This window comes from Eumetopias jubatus, unplaced genomic scaffold (genome assembly GCF_037043125.1).
Source record: "Eumetopias jubatus isolate StellerSeaLion01/CBP00866 unplaced genomic scaffold, mEumJub1_p1.0 scaffold_11, whole genome shotgun sequence".
Classification (NCBI taxonomy): domain Eukaryota; kingdom Metazoa; phylum Chordata; class Mammalia; order Carnivora; family Otariidae; genus Eumetopias; species Eumetopias jubatus.
The window spans coordinates 88,937,948-88,960,410 of record NW_028274817.1 but is presented as its reverse complement, the minus strand read 5'-3'; the positions used below and the strand labels follow the sequence as shown (position 1 = coordinate 88,960,410).

At 43.9% G+C, this 22,463-nt stretch overlaps 1 protein-coding gene across 1 annotated transcript in view; it reads right to left on the bottom strand.

The window, feature by feature from the left end:
* Positions 1-490: 490 nt before the first annotated feature.
* EFHC2 (EF-hand domain containing 2) overlaps positions 491-22,463 on the bottom strand; it is a 189,912-nt gene continuing 167,939 nt past the window's right edge. The window contains exons 14-15 of the mRNA XM_028113518.2: positions 17,787-17,892; positions 491-869 (exon numbers count right to left, since the gene is read on the bottom strand). Coding sequence (XP_027969319.2) covers positions 771-869; positions 17,787-17,892 — 205 coding nt within the window. The 3' untranslated portion in view covers positions 491-770. The remainder of the gene's footprint in view (positions 870-17,786; positions 17,893-22,463) is intronic.

Sequence of the window (22,463 nt, the reverse complement as noted above, 5' to 3'; positions counted from 1 at the left end):
AGAGTGAACCAAAAAATATCTCTCAAAATCTCCAGCATTCACATCCCTAAATATTTTAGACAGAAAACATTTTTGGTCATACTATAATTATATATACATGCATATATTCCTAAATTAACAGCTAACTTTAGATATAAAAAGGGCAAATAAACACTGCAAATGTTTCAATTTCTCTCCTAAATTTTTAAGTGTGTGTGTGTGTGTGCGTGCGTGCGTGTGTGCGTGCGTGCATGTGTGTGTGTGTGTGTGTTGCGGGGCAAGGGCAGGAGTCCTCATAGCTTTGCTAATTTCAGAAAATAAATACATTCACTCTAGAGAGGTTTAAGGATTATTTTGGTAAGGTGGGTTGCTGCAAAATTTAATTATATAAGTAATAAACATGTGTCAAAAAGATTTCAAAAAATGTTTAATAGAATCACAAGTTATTGCTCAGATATAATTTGATTTTATATTGTCACATATAGCTGTCAAGAGTAATTTTCTTTTTGTGTTGCAATGAATCAAATTATGCTGGATAGAAAATTACCATAAGATTCTTTGGTATTAATAAATCATACATGTAATAAAAATGTTTTACATTTCTTTAAATGGCATTTTTAATAATGCTGGTACATCAACAATGTAATATGATGTTTTGAAAAACTAAAGTGACAAAAGGAATGTGGCCTATGGATTTCAATTCAGTATGAACCTTGTATTTTTTTTTTAATGAAATGATATCTACTGAAATAAACTTAGTAAAATGAGAGCAGGAAATCAATGGCATGTGGTTACTCCTCTAAGCCGAACACATCCTTTAAAAGGCGTATGTAGTTAATGTATTTCACGCGAATAGGTGATGGCATCCCGAGCCACTCATCTTCACATCTCTAGGAAAAGAACCAAAGATGGAGAGAATTATGACCACATGTCAAAGTGCAGTTTTGTCAATGCAACATCGAATGGTTTCTTATTGTTATGTAAGCTCTTGACACATAGCTTATTCTCAAGGCAGACATTTCTACGGTCTACCTCCGAATCGTAAGGCCTTTGCGGTAGACTGAATTCTCAGGCTCACGTCTTCATCCCTCTCCATGGTGGAATTATACACCCAAGCTTTTTGCCATGCGACTTTGCAGACCCTCCTATGGAGTCTGTTTTCCTGTCCCTTTGCTATGGGCTTGGGACAGATGTGCCGTGAAGAGAGGTTCTAATGGGCTTGTGTGGTTTGGCCTAGCCTGCTGTACCTCCATCACTGCCCTGAGAAGAACAGGGCCTGAGATGCTGCTGGTCCGAAAATGGCACGGGTGGATCGAGCCCCGCTGACCTATGGGCCCATGGCTAAGAAAAATAAATGTCCATTGTTGAGAACCACCGAGATTTGGGGTGGGGGGGGTTGTTGGTTATGCAGCATTATTACAGTGAGAACTCCCCTTATGCTTTATTAAGACCTCAATTATTAAAATCTGAACTGCTAGCTACACTGATTGCTTGGGTTACTGTTTCTTTAATCTAACAATGAAAAGAGCAATGAATCATTCACAGGATGTTCCTGGGGAGAAACTACTTTATACATATACTTCATATATGTATGTATTAATATATGCACACATATACCTCATATATAATATATGGCATGTATATTTGTGTACATGTATTTTCTAGTTTCAGAAAATAAATACCTTTACTCTTCTAGAGAGGTTTAAGAATATTTGGGGGCACCTGGGTGGCTCAGTCGTCTGACTTTTGATTTCAGCTCAAGTCAAGAGCTGAGGGTCTTGAGATGGAGCCCCATATCAGGCTCCACACTCAGCATGGAGTCTGCCTGAGATCTTCTCTCTCCATCTCCCTCTGTCCCTCCCGCCCCCTCTAAAATAAGTAAATCTTAAAAAAAAAAAAAAAAAAAGAATATTTTGATGAGGTGGGTTGCAACAAAACTTAATTATATAAGTAGTAAATACATGTCAGATTTCAAAAAATCTTGTATATATGTATGTCTAGACACACACAGATAGGCCCACACATGCAATGCTCAATATTAATGTCAACAGGGGGCAAGAAAGTCCATGCACTGTGGGCTGTTTATATTACTATTGTCAAGGTTAATTGTTTTACGTAAGAGGTGCTATATCTTTCCTGGTGTTACATTAGTATCCAGAATTCTAAGGTGTCAGAAACACAGGGAAAGTCTCAGTAATTCTGTGTTGGACCTGTGGAAGCGACCTGTGTAAGGACTGTTTTAGCTGGGCCTTATGGGATGAGGAGCAGTTTGGCAGGGGACGGAAGTGATGAAGGGTGCCCTGGGCCTAGGGAACAACATAAACAAAGGCCCACAGACCTAAGAATTTCTTTTCCAGAATGAGTGACCAGCCAGCCTAGTTGTGGTTTGGGACACATAGTATGGAGTGGCAAGAGAGGGGGTTGGAAGGAAAAGATGGGCCCAAACTTCCCACTCTCTGTGCTAGTTTAGACTTTATGCTGTGGATGGGGAAAGACACCGGTGGGTCTCCACCAGAGAGACCTGATCAGAAATTAATTAGATTCACTCACTGGATGTATGAAGAATGAAATGGAGGAGGAAAATCACTTTGGAGGTTACAGCAATAATTCTGGGGGGGGGGTGCTGTGCCATAGCTAGGGGAGCTGAAGCTGGTGTGAGGATGAGCTACATCTGGAAGATTTTGCTGCAGTAGAACATAGAATGCCTGGAAGGTGATCGATTTGGAGTGGTGATAAAAGAAAGGGGTAGTGTTATGGGCTGAACTGTGTCCTCTCAAAAGATGGTGAGGGGCGCCTGGGTGGCTCAGTCATAAAGTGTCTGCCTTCAGCTCAGGTCATGATCCTGGGGTCCTGGGATCAAGCCCCGCATCGGGCTCCCTTCCTCAGTGAGGGGCCTGCTTCTCCCTCTTCCTCTGCCTGCCGCTCCCCCTACTTGTGTTCTCTTTCTCGGTCAAATAAGTAAATAAAATCTTAAAAAAAAAAAAGATGTCAAAATCCTAAGCCCTGGTATTTCAGCATGTGGCCTTATTTGGAAACTGGGTCACTGCAGATGTAATGAGTTAAGGTGAGGTCATGCTGGAGTGGGGGGAGGTCCCTACTCCAATATGACTGGTGTCCTTATAAACTAATACAGGTAAATGAATATAGGTGAGGAGAGTTCTAAGACTTCTAAGTATAGTAATATTGATGATATCTATAGTAGTTTCCTAGGACCGCCATAACAAATGAGCACAAACTGAGCGGCTTAAACCCACAGAACTTTATTCTGTCACTATATGGGGGGCCAGAAGGCCAGGTACTGGCAAGGTTGGTTCTTTCTGGAGGCTCTAAGGGAGACTCTGGTCCATGCCCCCCCTCCTAGCTTCCCATGGTTGCCCCTTGTTTTCTGCATATGGCCCTCATGGCTTCTTATAAGGACACCAATTACCGGCTTTAGAGTCCACCCTAATCCAGTGTGACCTCATTTCACATTTTAGCTTTTAATTACATCGCAAAGACCCGTTTCCAAATAAGTTCACATTCTGAGATTCCAGGTAGACATGAATGGGGGGTAGCAGGGGGCGGGGGGGCATGCAATACTCAACCCAAGGCAACGTTATAAGCAAAATAAGGAAAGCAGACAGAAGAGTTTTACTTTTTTTTTTTTTTTTTTAGTGTGGCAAGAAGGATTAGATGAGGACAACTAAGTTCAATTTGGGACATTTTCAAATTTGAGGTACCCATAGGACATCAAGGTGAAGATTCTGGTAAACACCTGGGAATAGGGTTCTGTGTAGCACAGAGCTACTGTGCAAAGATGTGGAAGTCACTGAAATATGGGTGATATGTAAAACTATGGTAATTAATAATGTTGACACACAATCAGAATCAGGAGAACACCAAGTACTGGCATCTCTAAGGCATTAAAGAGATGATTTACGATGACAGTGAACTGGTTGCAGACTTTTGTGGGATTTATACTGCTTCATAGTGATGGCAATACTACTATGACTAATAAATTTATTAGATATTTACTATGTAACAGGTACTCTTTTTAAGTTTTTATCACAGAAAACCCTACGAGGTAGGTATTACTTATTTACAGAAAAGGAAACTGAGGCATAGAAGGGTTAAGTTGCTTGTCCAGAAAACTGCCAGTAAGGGGAGGAGCCCGGACTGTAATCCGAACAGTGAGGCTCCAGAGCTCTGCTCATCTGCCGAGCTGCCCTCCAAAGCCCAGCAAACTGGGCCAATCTAGAAGCAGCTGGCTCTCATCCTACATGGCTACATCTTACCTATCATTTTCAACAAGGAAAGCTGAGTAGAAAACAATGTGGTTCTTGAAGTGACACACCTTTTCTTTCTCAGGAATGCCTCCTGGGGCACCTGGGTGGCTCAGTTGGTTAAGCGTCTGACTCTTGGTTTCCACTCAGGTCAGGATCTCAGGGCTGTGAGATGGAGACCCGCCTGAGGCTCTATGCTGGGCTTGGAGCCTGCTTAGGATTCTCTCTCCCTCTCCCTCCCCAACCCTCACCCGCTCGCGTACAAGCACATGCGCTCTCTCAAAGAAAAAAAAAAAGAATGCCTCCTGCCAGACATTGGAGGTTGAGCCCAAACCACCAACTGGCTGTGTAAAGAAGGAAATGGCCATTCAGATGGATGAAGCCTAAATCCACTCCTAGGGCGTATTTATGCCACATGGAACTTAGTGAAATGTCCATCCTACACCAAGAAGGAGTAAATCACTGTGTGTGTGTGTGTGTGTGTGTGTGTGTGTATGTGTGTGTGTGTGTACATATACACACACAAAATTATGTACTTTAATCAACAGTCGTTCAACTATTCAACACGTCCTCAGAAATTTCATTACAAAACTTAAAGCAATTTTTGCTCGTAAGTGGTATTTTTAGATTTGATCGTGTTATAAAGGAGTATAATGCAAATATATGCATTCAAAATCACTCTTCCTGGATCGGTGTTTTATTTTGTTTTTTCAAATAAGAATTTTCAATACTGGGGCGCCTGGGTGGCTCAGTCTGTTAAGCGTCTGCCTTTGGCTCAGGTCATGATCTCAGGGTCCTGGGCTTGAGCCCCACATTGGGCTCCCTGCTCAGCAGGGAGCCTGCTTCTCCCTCTCCCTCTGCTGCTCTCCCTGCTTGTGCTCTCTCTCAAAAAAAAAAAAATCTTAAAAAAAAGAATTTTCAATACAAAAAGAATTAAATACATTATGCAACTCATATCACTGCAAAGAAATTATCTGGAGAATGGATTCTTTTATGAAACAGGCCAGTTCTTGAAGGTCCTTCCCTCATAACTTCTTCATTAGGCAGCAAAGGTTTCTTGTTTTTGAGCAAGGAATCATGATTTAACCTCTAACAATAAAAGAGAAAGAAACTGAGGGACTCACATTGGAATAATGGCAACTCAAGAATTTGGAGATGGGAGTTATACTTATTAGCAATAAGCTGGACTTGGACAAAATGAAACACAAGTAAATACCTTGAGGTTTGAGATGAAGGATGATTTGAGATGAAAAGACAACAGTCCATTTCTTTGTATCTTACTCACTTTAAACCCCATGGCTCACACAATACTTTCTCGAAGCTCCAGTCCCGCTATGCTCTCTCTCTAGAATCAGTACCACTTCCCTGGATTTGATTTCCCTTTGTCACTATTCTCTAGGATCCAGGTTGGAGTAATTGGAAGATGCCATGGGGCCCTCTGCAGACAATGATTCCCAGCCATTTTGGAGTCAGGACTGTGCATCATTGTTGAATTTCGCTCTGCATTTCATAGTTCTTCCTCCTTCCAGAAAATATTCCTTAGGAGGAAATTGGATTTGGTTTTGAGATTGGGGCGCCATCTCTTGAGTTATCTGGAAGTCACATTGGAGACTCTGGATCCATCCGTCAGTTTGTCAGGAAGTTGTTTTGTTCTGAGCTGTGCTGTGACTTTCACAGACATTTTATTAATGCTTGTAAATACAGAATCACATGGTATCTTTGTTTGACTTCCTCAAGAAGCCGACATGGGGACAAGGATTCGAGTGTATATCGATTGTGAGGGGCTGGAGAGAATATGCCACAGGCAAATTTGCAGTGGTTGAGAAACCCAGGATCCATATACTGCCAGTACGCTATTGTGACTCATAATAAGATATGTTATTTGGTCTTCGTCCCTGTTTCTGGGACAGAGCTCCTAAAACCCTTGAAATTTTTGAGGTGATGAGAGGGATAAAGTGTCTTATGTTAATGAGACATTTTTGAAAAGCACCTAGGGATGGGGGCTGTTTGCTAGGGTAACGGACCTTGTAATAAGAGGGTTGGAACTTTGGGTCCCATCCCCCTGACCTCCAGGGATAGAGCTGGAGGTTGAGTTCAATCACCAATGGCCAATGATTTAATCAATCGTGCCTTTGTAATAAAACTCCATAAAAACCCAAAAGGACACGGATTGGAGAGCTTCTGGGTCGGTAGGAACTTGTGGAGATTTGAGGAGTGTGGCATGCGCAGAGAGGGTGGAAGCTCCCCACCCTTTCCCCCCACCTCACCCTATGCATCTCTTACCACCCGGGCTGTTCTGACTTCTATCCTCTTATAATAAACCAGTGATCTAGGAAGTAAAATGTTTCTCTGAGTTCTGTGAGCTGTTGTAGCAAATTCATTGAACCCAAGGAGGGGGGTCATGGGAACCTCTCATTTATAGCCAGTGGACCAGAAGCACAGGTGATAAACTGGTGTCTGAAGTGGGGGGGAGGGGCAGTCTTGTGGGACTGAGCCCTTACACCCTGTGGGATCTGATGCTGATCATGTCAGAACTGAGTTGAATTGTAGGACCCTTAGCTGGTGTCGAGAGTTGTTTGGTATGCGGGAAAAAAACCCAGCACATTGGAATTGGTACCAGAATTGTAGCCAACCCCCAATTTTAGGGAGATTTTCACAGGTGCTAGTTTAAACGGATCAACAGAAATTAAATTGAGATCCAAAGGAGGGTGGGAAAACAGGAGGTAAGATTTAAGAAACTCAGGGGAGGGGAGGCAACGATAAAGTAGAGGGAAAAAGTATCTTCTTCATAGTTTTGCCTGTAATTGGGTTCATCTAAAGGAGTCACATGGGCAGTCTCTCTGCAAAATAAAGAGCTCTTTGGTGACACGAGAAACCCCACACTCCCACTGCCTAATTGTTCTAATAAATCCACAAATGTTCTACATTACATAATATTTATGACAATCTGGGCAGTGAATAAAAATAGTCTCTGTGTTCACTGACCTTTTATTCATGCTACACTACAAAATGAGAAGAAAAGTCCAGGTCAGATGGTATTCCCAGCAGGGCACATACCTTTTAAGTGGAAATAACTGCATGGTAATTTTACAACAGGAGAGCTCATCCACAACAGCTGATCGAGCCTTCCCCCGACCCCCTACCTCGACGATGATGAGCCTGCTGGTGTTTCTGTAGAATAGCCCCCTGACTGTGCATATTTGGCATCTTAAATATCTGAGCATAGCAGGCTCTGCCAGCACCCCTCCCGATCTCCTCACCCTTTCCCCTTCGGCGCTCACCAGCCCCACGTCCAACCTGCGTTCCTCTGCCTGAGAGCTTTTCTTTGGCCTCTGAGGCCCACTTTGGTTGCCCCTGTGACATGCCACAAGTGCATGGGAATTCATTCTTTTCCTCCCTCGTCAGGAGCAGCCCTCACCCATGACTGATGGGAGCTGATGGATGAATAGTGCAACCCCCTTGCACTTTGGGTGGGAAAATGCTGAGGTACATCTAGGCCCCTGGATCCCTGAGTTTCCCAGAGGCATTAAGCTCCAGTCACCAAAATGTGTCACTGTTTGAGAATATGCCCTGTGGCAGCCCCTTCCCTTCCACTCTTCATTCCCCACTCCCTTCGTAGTCTTCCCTCCACCTCCCTCACAATCAATATACACTTGAATCCTTGTCCCCATGTCGGCTTCTTGAGGAAGTCAAACAAAGACACCATGTGATTCTGTATTTACCAGCATTAATGTCTATGAAAGTCACAGCACAGCTCGGAACAAAACAACTTCCTGACAAACTGACGGATGGATCCAGAGTCTCCAATGTGACTTCCAGATAACTCAAGAGATGGCGCCCCAATCTCAAAACCAAATTCAATTTCCTCCTAAGGAATATTTTCTGGAAGGAGGAAGAGCTATGAAATGCAGAGTGAAATTCAACAATGATACACAATCGTGACTCCAAAATGGCTGGGAATCATTGTCTGCAAGAGGGCCCCACGGTATCTTCCAAGCTGGCTTTGACTAAAGCTACCGACGATGTCAAAGAAGTTGGCAATAAATTACTTGTTCATCAATGGTGAAAAAATGTAGCTGCTGATCTGTAAAATCATACACCCTTGAAGCAAAGATGGCACTGGCTGGGAACCCAGTAAACAGCAGCTGCCCAGTGAGAATAGCAAAGCTGTGTGTGAGCTCATGTGCTCTGGATTTATTTGCTTTGACATTTTTAAAAGGAAATTTAATTGGATTATGTCTCCTTCCAGTTTAAAATTTTCTACTGTAGTACTGGCCACCAGATGCATGAGGGGGAAAAGATCGGGAGCCAATTAAATTCCACGCTTCACTGAAACAAGGTTATTTTTATTCCTCCCAAATGTAAGGCTGATGGAGTCATGTTAGTGATTTCACTCTGTTATTTCCCTCCCCTTGCTCAAAAAAAAAAAAAAAAAAAGACGTCTTTACAGGAAATATCTATGAATTTGTAGAAAAGTCCAGTAGGGTGTACGGAACCGAAACTGTGGTTTTCTTGGATTTACTGCCTTCTAAAAGGTTGACATGACCTCACAAATAACTCAATTGACAAAACTATGAAAGCAATTGCATTTCCATGAATCAAAGGGAAATTAATTTGGGGAAGAAATTTTGCAAATACTTGTTGAGATAATCAAGAGCATTCTGATGCCATAAGGAAAAGCTCATCGATTTAAAAAAAACCCTGGAGATTTGCTTATATTCCTATCCATTTCTGTGTCAGTGTAGCTAAAACACAGGTGAAACCTTTCCTTGAAACTGCCTTCCAGGGTAAATACAGTTTTCAAGAGGACACGAATTTTTGCTGAGCTTTAGTGATAGGCTTCTGCATCCAATTCAAGTAGACATCATCCGGTGCTTTGAATCAAAGCGGATTCCGGCAGAACCGTTCCCTACTAGGTCACTGTTTTGTGTTACGTAATCCGTCTGTGTTTATCAGCTACTTTTAAAATCTAACGAGAATGACTAACAGTCTTTTATTTCGACTGATAAATTCAACCTCAAATCCTAGAAATAACTGCTTACTTATTAGAGCTGGCACTAGCCCCTAACTATATAATCTTCACCTTTAGGAATGCCCTGGAGTCTCAGCTTCCTATCTATAAATTGGGAAGGATACTTAATTTTCACAGGATTGGGACAATAAAATGTCACAGGAGAGCCCACCCTTTACATACCAAAAGAAGATCTTCCACAAGTGGGGTATCCAAAGACGTATCCCAGGGTGCACCCGACCTGCCCCCTCCTCCCCACGGCCAAGGCCATATATATCATCCTGTTGTGGCAGGAGAGGGCTGGAGAGCCCATTGCTAATGGTCCGGCAGTTTCAGTGCTCATAAAATGAAGCCACATCCAATTTTTCTCAGAAATGTCAAAAGATAAGACGCCAGTCACACGGTGCAAGTTATAAAGTTTATACGAGAACCGATTTAGTGTTATTTTTTTAAAACGTGGCTTCTGAGATTAACCAGACAGGCTCTAAACAGCGGGCCCTATTTTGCCAGTTTTATAGTCACCATCTGTGAGCAAGCACAAGAGAATGGAAATGGGGTCTCCAGGCCTTGACAGCGCCAGGGCAACATGCTGGGGCCGTAGACAGTCACATAATGGAGTAGGAGGTCAATTACAGCCCCGGTGGCTCACCACGGGCCACTGTGTGAGCCAGGCAGAGCCCCAGCCAAGGGAGCTCCTGAGAATTCAGGCTACAGGCCACAGTCAAGAGTCATATGGTGGGTGACAGTCGGTTTGCGCCCAGCCATGTAGGGAAATCTCTCACCAAAGGACTAATCAAAGCTAGATGACGTATGGATCACAGTCCTCTTTGTAAATTTCACCAGTTTGTTCTTGGACCCCCAGCCTTATGAGCTGAGACCACCTAGCCATCACATGTAGGGTAGCCCCACCTGAGTCTGGGGGACCAGTCCTGACATCCAGCGGACCAAGCACCGAGGGCTGTGGTCTGGACCTGGCCTTACACCCTGGCTGTGAGGTTTGTTTGCCTGAGCCCAAGTTTTTATTCTGGCAACAGACCGTGCTGGGTCATTCTCTCTTTGCCCCCAGAAGATCCATTTTCTGCCTTCTTTCCCCAGCTCACTGCCCTGGGAGGCTGCGCTCTGTGGACTGCATCACTTGCCGAGCTTCCTTGTTCCCTGGCGGCTCGGTGGGTCCAGCCAATGGTGCGCAGCAAGAGATCAGGGTATTGATTCCACTTCTCCTGCCCCTGCTCCCTCCCTGCCTGGCCATGGTTTGGCAGTGGCTACCCGCCTCTACTTGTTGCCACCGCCCCAGCTCTGCCACTGAGCTCCACTACCACCAGGCCTGCTCTGCTTCTTCAGACCTACGGATGGTGATGGTTTCCCGCTCTTGCTGGTCCCTGATCCAGTTCCTGTAGCCCTATCCAATCCTCCGGCAACAGTCCCTTCATTCAATCCATATCCCTGACTCCTTTGAGTGTGCTGTGTATGTACATTTCCTACTGGAACCTCACTGGTAGAGGGACTTAGCCAGCTCTGTCCCCTGGGCAGGGCTAAAGGCTTAGTTCAAGCCTGTGGACTGGCTTCCTCTGATTGCTGAATAGTGCTAACTTCAGGATTCCCCATCACTGTGCTCCCTGTTTCAGAGAGATGCCCTGCCTTTCCAATCCCATGTCTGGTGTGCCAGACCAGCCTCCAACTCAGCCCCTGGTTGGCTGAAGCCACCGGTCCTGTTCCTCTTTTCTGGCCCCTCCCTGATCACCCCATACACTGCAGGTAAGCAGGTTAGCCTGGGAAGGTGGCCCAAATCCCTACCCCGACCATCCGTCCTGTCCATTATCACAGACACAAACAGAACTGGTGTTAAATCTCGTACTGAGGCCTGCTCACTTTTCATCAGCCAGGAAGTCTCTTTTCATTCCTCAGTAAGATCCCAGTTAGGGAAGAGATAATGTGCAGCACAGGAGTATAAAGCAATCCAGCTTCCAAGTGGTGGCCAGTACTGGTAAGTTCTAGAGAGCTTTTCACGGCAGCGCAGGAACTTCAGCCAGAGCTAGCCTGTCCAGCTCCTACATCAGAGGGAGCGCGCAGCTGCCCAACCCCTGGCCTCCACCCTGGCCACGCTTCCACCCCGGAGCTCAGCCTGTCATCCCTTGTTCTCAACAGAACTCGAATCCGTCACGTCACACTCAGGGCTAGGTCACGTTCATGGCCTGGTGGATCTCATCCTGAAGTCCCACATGTGACTTTTTGGCTAGGACAACTTCCCCAAATGCTGGCAATCTCCAGAGCTCTAAGTGAGAGGTGTTCTGTGTCCAACTGGGCCCCCACAGACCTTACAGAGCTGGCCTGGCTCCTCCCCGGCCTCTTCCAGCATTAAACGCTCTCCTGTCAACAACCCGCCATGGGCATAAGATCAGGCAGTGACAGGGGAGCAGGGGTGGGGAGGGGGCTGTGCCACACTGCCAGGCCCCCAGTTGATGCCAAGAACAATCAACAAAAGCTTCAAGGACAGTAAAAGCAAACATAAACAAGTGGGACTGCATCAAACTAAAACATTTCGCCACAGCAAAGGAAACCATCAGCGAAAATGCAACCTACTGAATGGGAGAAGACTTTTGCAAATGATGTACCTGATAAGGGGTTAACATCCTAATTATATAAAGAACTCATAAAACTCAATATCAAAAAACCAAACAATCTGATTTAAAAAAATTGGCAGAGGACCTGAACACTTTTCCAAAGAAGACACCCAGATGGCCAACAGGTACATGGAAAGATGCTCGACATCACTCACCATCAGGGAGATGCAAATCCAAATCACAATGAGATATCAGCTGTCACCTGTCAGAATGGCTTTTATAAAAAAGATAAGAAATAACAGTATTGGTGAGAACATGGAGAAAATGCACTGATGGTGGGAATGGAAATTGGTGCAGCCACCATGGAAAACAGTATGGAGGTTCCTCCAAAAACTAAAAACAGACCTACCCTACGATCCAACAATTCCACTTCTAGGTATTTATTGGAAGAAAATGAAAACATGAATTAAAAAAGACATATGTACCCCTATGTTCATTGCAGCATTATTTAAAATAGCCATGGGGCGCCTGGGTGGCTTAGTTGGTTAAGCGTCTGCCTTCGGCTCAGGTCATGATCTCCAGGTCCTGGGATTTAGCCCCACATCAGGCTCTCTGCTCAGTGGGGAGCCTGTTTCTCCCTCTGCCTGCCGCTCCCCCTGCTTGTGCGCGTGCTCTCTCTCAAATAAATAAATAAAAATCTTTAAAAAATAATAATAAAATAAAATACCCATGATATGGAAACAGTCTAAGTGTCCATCAGTGGATGAACAGATTTAAAAAAACTGTGGTATATATGTACAAGAGAACATTATTCGGCCATAAAAAAAGAAGGAAATCTTTCCATTTGCAACATCATAGATGGGACTTCAAGGGCATTATGCTAAGCAAAATACATCAGACAGAAAAAGACAAGTACAATTATGACTTCACTTACATGTAGAATCTAAAAAGCCAACCAAACAAACAAAACAGAAAGACTCATAGCTACAGAGAACAAACAGATGATCGCCAAAGGGGAGGGGGTAAGGGGGGGATGGACGAAATAGGCGAAGGGAATTAAGACGTACAATCTTCCAGTTATAAAATAACTAAGACAGGGATATAATGTACAGAAGGAATACAGTCAATAATATTGTATGGTGATGGATAGATGGTAACTAATTGGGTGACCATTTTGCAATGTGTATAAATCACCATGTTATACACCTGAAACTAATACAATATTGTATGTTAATTATTTTTAATAAAAACAAAAAACAAGAGCTTCAAGAACAATTGATTGCCGAGCTAGGATGTACCATCCAGGATCCCCTTGAGGAAGGACTTGGTAGCCCAGCTGCTGAGAGCCCCCTTCAGGGATTGCCTCGGCTACCGAGCTGGCTTGGCTGCAAAGAGTCACATTACCCAAGGTCAACCCCCTTCCTAAAGCAACCCACAGGGACAAAGGCCAAGCCATTGTGACCCATCTCAGGACAGCTCTGAAAGGCCATTCTAGCTCCAGAGCTCTTTGTGGGCTGGCTCAACTGTGTCCTCTGCTTACTCCTGTGTCCTTCCTCTCCCTTCCACAGGTATTGATCCCAAGAACACTCCCAAATAAACCTCTTGCACATTAAACTCCACCTGCTTCCTGGAGAACACAACCTGTGTGGCAGGCTCTGACCCGAGTGTCTCCGGGCGTTACCGGACAAAACATTTAAGCACACTTACACGGTTCAGGAGATCCTGTACTTTTCACTACTGATTGTACTCTATCAACTACGCAATATCATGCTCAACCCATTCCCACTGAATATTTTCACATGAGATTATAGACCCGCTGGTAACATTCCCAAGCTATCTTACATCCTCTTTATGAAACAATAACAAGCTTAGGAATACCAGAGTGCTGTAGACTCTGAGATCTATTTACGTTCTCATTGTTAAGTTAAATTGGTATCATTTTATACCTATGTTCCTTTCTTTCTTAAACTGGCGAAAAAGAAATGGCCCCTTCCAAATGTCTCCCACAGACTGAACTGCTTCTAGGCTTGGTCAGCAGAGATGATAAAAGACCCAAAGAATTAAGTTCTCACTATATATGAGTAACAACTGGAAGAGCCCCCTGCTCAAGCAGGGGCCCTTCTTCTGATGCTACATTCCTGTTCTGTAACTGGTCTCCTACCTTTAAGGATAGAATCACTGATCTTAGCCTTGGAAGGTGACTGCTCAAGGCCTAGCCCCCTCATTTGAGGTAGTAAGACCTCTCCATTTTACAAACAATAATAATAGCTAACATTTAAACCCTTTATTATAACGGGACAGATGTGGCGATAAGTGTCTCACGTGTATCATCTCAATCCTCATAACCACCCCGATGGAAGTACTATTTTCTTTCCTTCCTTCCTTTCTTTTTCTTTCTTTCTTTCTCTTTCTTCTTTCTTTTTCTTTCTTTCTTTCTTTTCTTTCTTTTCCTTTCCTTCCTTCCTTTCTCTCTCTCTCCTTCTTCCTTCCTTCCCTCCCTCCTTCCTCTGTTTCTCTCTCTCTTTCTCTTTCTTTCAGAAACGTACACACACACACACACACACACAGTGCAGGGCATAGGGGCAGAGGAAGAGAGAGTCCTAGGCAGACTCTGCACTGAGCACGCAGCCTGACTGGGGCTCAATCCCATAACTCCAGAGCCAAAACCAAGAGTCGGAAACTTAATCGTCTGTGCCACCCAGGTGCCCTGGAAGTACCACTCTTATCTCCATTGTTGAGGGGAGGAAACCTGAAAAGGTTGAGTGACTTGCACAAAGTCACACAGTTACTCAATCACAGAGCTAAGGGTTTGAACTCAGGTTCATGTCCCAGGCACAGAGTATGCAAGGGATGAAATGGGGGAGGGGTGGCTAAGGCAAGAGTAGATCTTGGGCTTTCCCACGGAGTGATTCCTTTTGCAGGGTCAGTGGTGATCCTTCTGTGGGCCCTTAAATCAATTTCATGGTTCACAAACGACATTCGAAAGAGAGAAAGAAGGGGTGTGGGGGAGGGGAGAAAAGGAAAAGAGGGAAGAAAAGAAGGAAGAGACAAAGACAAGATGGCATTGCACCACATGTAGTCCGAACAGTAGTGTTTCACGAAACTTTGGTTCCGCTGTATCTGTGCATGCTGGATTGCTATGAAAAAAAAAGTCTTTGTGGGTTGTCAGACCAAAGGTCATTAAATTTCATTCAAATTCAGTCATCAGGAAAATAAAAATTAAAGTAATAAGCTACCATGCTTTCAGGGGGAAAAATGTAAAAACTTGAATGCCTATCAACAGAAAAATGGATGAATAAATTATTCTATATCCATATTACAGCTATTAAAGAATGGCTCAGATCTATACATATTAAACTAGACAGATTGCCCGTGATGTAGCATTAAGTAAGAGAAACACACGGCCGATAAATGCATGTGGTAGGATTATATTCCGTAAATCAGTGATGAAGCCCCCAACAGACAGGTGAACATTTGGGTGGTGGACTGGGTGGAACAGAAAAGGAGGGAAGTAGGAACGAAGGAACAGTACAACAAAGGCAGCTGCCATCTAGCCAGAAGCAGTGTGCACATCATCCAGAACGCCAGAGGAAACAGAGGACATGAGCAAATCGTCTAAGTCGAGAGGAATTTAATAAAGCGGCTGTTTACGAAGTTGTGGGAAACGTTGAGGAAAACCAACAGGGGATCCTCCAGTCCCTCAAGGACTATAACAACAGGGAGCCAGTGCCACCACCTGGGGCTGGAGGGGCAAGAGACGGTGGTTACTGGAACCTGGAGTGGTGAGCAGCTATATGGAGGAGGCAGTCCATCCAGGGGAACCGGCAGGGAGGGAAAGGATTTCTCTCTCCTCCCACCCTCCACTCTCTTGCTGGAACATCCCACTGGCCAACCCAACTGGAGGCCAGGGGGCTAGGGGACCCATTGATGCAGCCCATAAAGGTTAACTGCCCAGGACTCAGAGTAGGAGAGAGGGGGCTGGAGAGAAGTCCTAATGGGACAAATGGATGATATCCAACACAGAATACTATAACATTAAGTAAGAAGGTAGAATAGAAACTCCATCTACAATTTTTCTTTTTACATATGTTAAATATTTGCATGGGTGAAAAATAAAAGGTTGCCAAATGACAGTACTGATTTGCTTCTGCGATGGTATCTTGGATTTTAGTTTATTAAATCCAATATCTTCAATAATAATTACATTAAAAGAGAATTTTTTTTTTTTTAATTCTTCGCGGTAAAACAGACCTGAGTTACGAGTCTTAACTTGCTGTTTCTCTACCTTCCTCATCTCTAAAATGGGGATCAGGAGAGTACGTATCTCACAGGGTTGCTATGAGGATTTAACCAGCTAACAGATTTTCAGGCCTTAGGGTAATGTTTGGCACAGAGTAAATGCTTTAAGTGTCTGCAGTTGTTATGGTGACAATGTGATATCAGAGCCTCCCAATGAGTCTACCTGTCTCCATGGCCCCTCTTCAGAGTGCCCACCATCCAGCCAGAGCAAGTGCCCTTTAAACGGTACACCTGATCATGTCGCTCTCCTCCTTGAAGTCCGTCCATGATCTCCAGATCTTGCAGGACAATCCTCAAACCTCACCCTTGCCGCCATCTCCAGCCTCACCCTCTTCCACTCCTCCCCGCTTCACGCCTTCATTCCAGCCACACCAATTCCTTCTGGTTCTGCCCAAATGCCATGCTGTCTGTCCCCTGTCCCAGAGCCTCTGTTGGGAATGCCTTTTCCCTGCCATGCCACTTCCCTCCCTTGCTGACTCCTCCTACTTGTCATTGAAATTTCAGGAAGACTTCCTGTCCCCGCTCCCCCATCCCGCCAACCCCAACAGCTTCCTCCTATCCCCTTCCATCCCATGCAGGCTGTATTATGCCACACTCCAAATCATGAGTGTATTGATTCCGCCATTAGCAGGTGCCTGCCCCGCCCCGGAAAGGTAGCAATAATGACCTTTGTCTCTGGACCCCAGCACGGAGCACAGAACCTGCTGAGAGTGGGTACTTAATTCATGGTTTGTCTGAGAATTAAATTTATAAATGAGCAAGTTATGTGACCCAATGTCACTCAGCTAAGTAAGTGGCAGAGCCAGAATTCAACCCGAGTTATGTCAGACTCCAAAGGCCACCCCTATCTCCCAACCTTCTGGAAGTTCTAAGGCTGCCTGCCACTCCAGAAGAGTTGCATGCCTAAGGGAACTCCCCAGGGGCACTAGACCAGTTCAGGCCAGAATGAGTTGGTCAGCGAGACCGGGAGTAATAAATGCCTCCTTTCTGGGAGTAACCACATGACATTTGCTTTATCAAGGGATTTTCCCAAGAAAATCAATTTCTGGAGCATGTTAAAATATAAACAAACCGCCATCCACCCACCCACTCCTTAAAGACAATTGGTCCAAAGAGATCTTAGAGAATTCAGACAATTCCACAATGTTGAGAGCACCACCCGATCACATGAACTTTGTTTTCCCTAACCAAGCATTTTTCTACTGAATTTTTATTTTAAATTTGGCTCCGCTGTGAAATGTGCATCCCCATCCTATACTATTTCACCCAAGGCAAACCTGTATGCACAGCCACAGACGTAACTAGGGATTCTTGACCTATGCACAATGTGAGATTTGCTCTCGTGACTCATGATGATGTTAGCAGAATCCCTTGATAACAGTGTTTATATCTATTTATAACTGTAACCTATTATCCTATTTTCCATATAATTGGATGCGACTGAGTTTTAAAAAAATTCAGCTGCAGAAGAAAAGTCATGCTCTTATAGAGCAGATGTTCGCTCAGCATGGAAGTGAATTAGCCTTTAACACAAATACCCAGAAATACATCAGCACTTTTTCCAAAAGCACTTGCGTTAATGTTTTATGCTGAAAAATCATTTTTAAGATAAAGGATATTAAAAATGCAAGGGAGGTGGCCACAGCTGGTTTTTAAAACAGGTGTTAATTTTACCTCTTTCATGTATGACGGTGCTTCCAACTGGGGCATCGGATTCATTCTCCAGTTCAGGGCGCAGAAAAATGACTCATAATTTATTTGTTCTTTACTGTCTTCAAACCTGAAAATATCATTGTAATATATAATTTGACTCAATCTACAGAATTCAGGACCAAAATGTCAGCTTAAATGCTACCAGGAAAACATAATGTCAGGTTATGTTTTAATACCTGATATTTTTCTTATTTCTTACTAGTTTTTTTTTTTTATTAATAATCAGATTCTAACCCTCGAGAGAGTGAACTCTTTGCGAGCAGAGATCCCACACAGCTCATTCACCACAGTGTCCCCAGCACCTAGATTCATGCTGGCATTTAGTAGGTGCGCAATAAAGATTTGCTGCAGTTGCCACAGAAACAAATGAGCTTATTCAGTAACTGAGACCATTTTGTTCAGAGTATTTGCAGGCCCTCTTAATTTAATATGGTTGATACTATAGGTCAGTGAAACAAAATCTCCTTGTGTTTCTTAAATTGCATGCCTTTTAAATTTTTAAGGGGAGCCTAGATTCATTGCGTCTACGCAGTTATTTTTAGGAAAAATAAAAGGTATCTTTATCATTTATTATGTAGCCATTAAAAGGGGTTATTTAGGGGGCACCTGGGTGGCTCAGTCAGTTAAGCTTCCGACTCTTGATTTCGGCTTAGGTCATGATCTCAGGGTTGTGAGATGGAGCCCCGTGTTGGGCTCTGCACTGGGTGTGGAGCCTGCTTAAGATTCTCTCTCCCTCCCTCTACACCCCTCCCCGCCTCTAAAAGAAAAAAAAGGAAGGGGTTATTTAGATCCACATATGCTGTCATGGAAATATGTTCATGATATACTGTTGAGCAGAAAGAAGATTACAAAGTAGTATGTAGACTTATGATCTCACTTGAGGTATATATTTATATAAAAAGGCACAGTGGCTCCTGGGTGGGTCAGTCAGTTAAACATCTGACTCTTGATATGAGCTCAGATCTTGATCTCAAGGTCATGAGTTCAAGCCCTGTGTTGGGCTCCACGCTGGATGTGGAGCCTACTTAAAAAAAAAAAAGACATAGAAAAATTCTAATAACAATATACTGAAGTATTAAAACAGCTATCTCTGGGAAGAGAGACTGCTTTTTGCTTTTTGCTTTAGACTTCTCTGTATCATCTGAACTGTTTTAAATTCATAAGAAAAAATACTAAGCCCATTTTTCACTTAAAAGAAAACATTGGCATAAATTTAACCTTAACCATAATAGAGTTTTGGCCATTAAGACCCAGTAATTTCAAACACAATTGATGGAATGACCTGAACACTAAGTGAAATTCTTCTTAGCATAATACCTCAATGCCACCTAGTCTTTTTTTTTTTAAAGATTTTATTTATTTATTTGAGAGAGAGAGAATGAGAGAGAGCACATGAGAGGGAGGAGGGTCAGAGGGAGAAGCAGACCCCCTGCCGAGCAGGGAGCCCGATGCAGGACTCGATCCAGGGACTCCAGGATCATGACCTGAGCCGAAGGCAGTCACTTAACCAACTGAGCCACCCAGGTGCCCCCAATGCCACCTAGTCTTAATTTCACCACACTCTGCCAATTTTTAAGGCTAAACATATATTGATCATGTCAGACCATTTTTTGAAGGCCAAGACCAAGGTATTGTTCCCAGCACCCTGCCAGGATTCCTGCCCCACTCAGGACCTCCAACTCAACACTCCCTCTCCAACTGGCAAGTGAGGCGCCCAAGATACTGTGGCAAGGATGACCAGGGGATAATTACTTAAAAGAAAACCTGGTGATAATAAACGTAGGAAAATAACATACTCATAACCAGTCAAAAGACTTTGTTTTTTCTCAGGAGTAAAGAAAATAATAGCTCATATTTACAAACGAATATAAATTAGCAGTAATAAGTTAAATGTTGCAAGATGAAGTCACAAAGACTCGTCAATCTAAACAAAGTAGAATAAACAGAGTGATCCGAAGAGGAGAAGGGGAATTCGGTTCTTCTTTTGTGTACATTTTCTTTGGCCGAGGATTCTGGGATACAACTCCAATATGCTGCCCCCTACCACTGTTTATCCTCTGGATTTTGGCTTGCTCGTCATTTGAACTCCTTGAAAGGACATGCTCTGTTTATGGAAATATTTGTAGCCAAAATGCTGGACCATTATGTCTTTTATTTGTGTGTGTTTTGGGAGAAGAACTAAAACTCAGTCAATTAAAGATGTTTGGTAAGAAACTTTCCTCTAGCATGGAGCCTTGAAGACAAGTATTCCCTAATACTCTGAGTAGGAGCTGAGGTCAGAGAATGAGATCATGTAGGGCCTTTGACTTTCATACTGAGGAAAACTAAGAGCCACTGGAACATATTGTACACAGAACAGTTATGGGATCTCCGTTATATCTTCTAAAGATCAGGCTCACTGATATATTGAGAAGGGAATGCAGGCGCAGGGCCAAAGTGGCAGGGCAGTCAGCAGTCTTCTGCAGTGATCCAGAGTAGGCATAATGGCGGCCTAGATGGCAGTGGCGGCAGCAGAGGGCACTGAGGAGTGGTCAATTCTGAACGTATATATATATATTAAAGATTTGCTTTAGAGAGAGAGAGCAAGCAAGCGAGTGGGGGGAGGGGCAGAGGGAGAAGGAGAAAGAGAATCTCAAGGAGACTCTGCGCTGAGTACAGAGCCCAATGCAGGGCTGGATCTCATAACCTAGAAATCATGACCTGGGCCAAAACCAAGAGTCAGATGCTCAACTGACTGAGCCACCCAGGTGCCCCGATTCTAAATATATTTTGAGTGTAGGATTCCTGAAGGATTGTACATAGTGAGACAGAGATAGATAGACAGACAGAGACAGAGAGAATGCATGGACCCGGGACAACTCCAAGGGTTCTGCTTGACCAGCTGGAAAAATACAGCTGTCCTAACTGAGATAGGAAGGACGGCAGGGGCCATAGGTTGGGGAGAAAAAAATCAAGAGTTTTGTTTGGATATGTTCCATTTTGATGGGGAGGGGGCAGCTGGACATGAGTCTGAAATTCAGGGAAGAGGTTTGAGTTGAAGATAGAAATGTGGGAGCCATTAGCATAGAGATGGTATTGAAAGCCACCAGACCAAGAGATTGGATGAGATCACCAATGAACTAAGTTCCTCTATCTGTTCCTACAGTATAGAATTTAACGGTCAGTAAGTTCCCATTACATCAATTACAGGAAACACTTTAATTCCAGAGGTTTCAGAAGTGTAATATCCCAATAATTTGGGAGCCAGTCAAAAGACTACCAAACAGATCTAGGATCACATCAGACTTCACCCCCATATACAATCCACTATCCAGTCCTGTGGGTTCTACCACCATAGCATATCACCCAGATCTTTTTCTGGGGCGCCTGGGTGGCTCAGTCGGTTGACTGTCTGCCTTCAGCTCAGGTCATGATCCCAGGGTCCTGGATCGAGCCCCGCATTGGGCTCCCTGCTCAGGGGGGAACCTGCTTCTCCCTCTCCCTCTGCCCCTCTGCTTGTTTGTGCTCTCTTTCTCTGTCAAATAAATAAAATCCTTTTTAAAAAATCTCTTTCTCTCTACCTCCTCTACTACTCACTAATTCCAAGCCACCATCAACTCTCACATGGGTTACAACACTAGCTTTGTAGTTTGGTCTTACTGCTTCTATTCTGCCCTTTGCTGCAGACACATCCTCCACCAAAATGAACTTTCTAAAACATAGACCAGATCAATAACTTCCTTGCTTGGAGCTCTCCAATGGCTTCCCAATCCACTTTGAACACAAGCTGAACTCCTTATCAGGGTTTATAAAACCCTATGTAACCTGGCCACTGCTGGCTTCTCTGATCTCATCTGAAAACTCTCTGTTTGCAACATTCCCGGTGTACTAGTCTTCTTCCTGTTCTCTGAGCATGCCAAGATTGTTCCCAGAAATGCAAGGCATTTGCACCCTCTGGTCCCTTTGCCTGGAAAGTCTCCATTCAAATGATGCTTCTTCAGAAAGGCCTTCCTGAAGTTCCTCTCGCCTAACCGAGTCCCCCTGCCTAAATCTGCATTGGCCCTGGATGATGGCAATTGAAACTTACAGAAAAATTTCTGGAAACACCATTGGAACTCCTATTATCATACGTTGTTACCATTAAGTCTTATATCATGCCTACCTGTTACCCCTAGGCCCCTGGCCTTCTTCCCTGCCCAACTCGTGATATGTCAGACTCAACACATCTAAACATTTACCCATTTCAAAGGCTATTTGGAAAGAATATTCCTGAGTCCAGTGATATTCAGGAAGGATCAAAAGCTGTAAATGGAAGAGTACACAGCTTAGAAATGATGTATAAAATTTTCCTGAGGAAAGGGGTGTCTGGGTGGCTCAGTCAGTTAAGTGGCCAACTCTTGGTTACAGTTCAGGTCATGCTGTTTTGGTTGTGAGATCAAGCCCCTTGCCAGGCTCTGTGCTCAGCGAGAGTCTACTTCAGATTCTCTCCTCCCTCTCCCTCCCCCTCTGGCTCATGCTCACACTCTCTCACCCTCTTTCTCTCTCGCAAATAAATAAAAATCTTAAAAAAATTTTTTTTCTGAGGGAAAATGTTTGAAAGATTTGATCTTTCCAAAGACCCAGAGTCAGGCTTCAGGGAAGAGTTGAGCTAATGTGGTA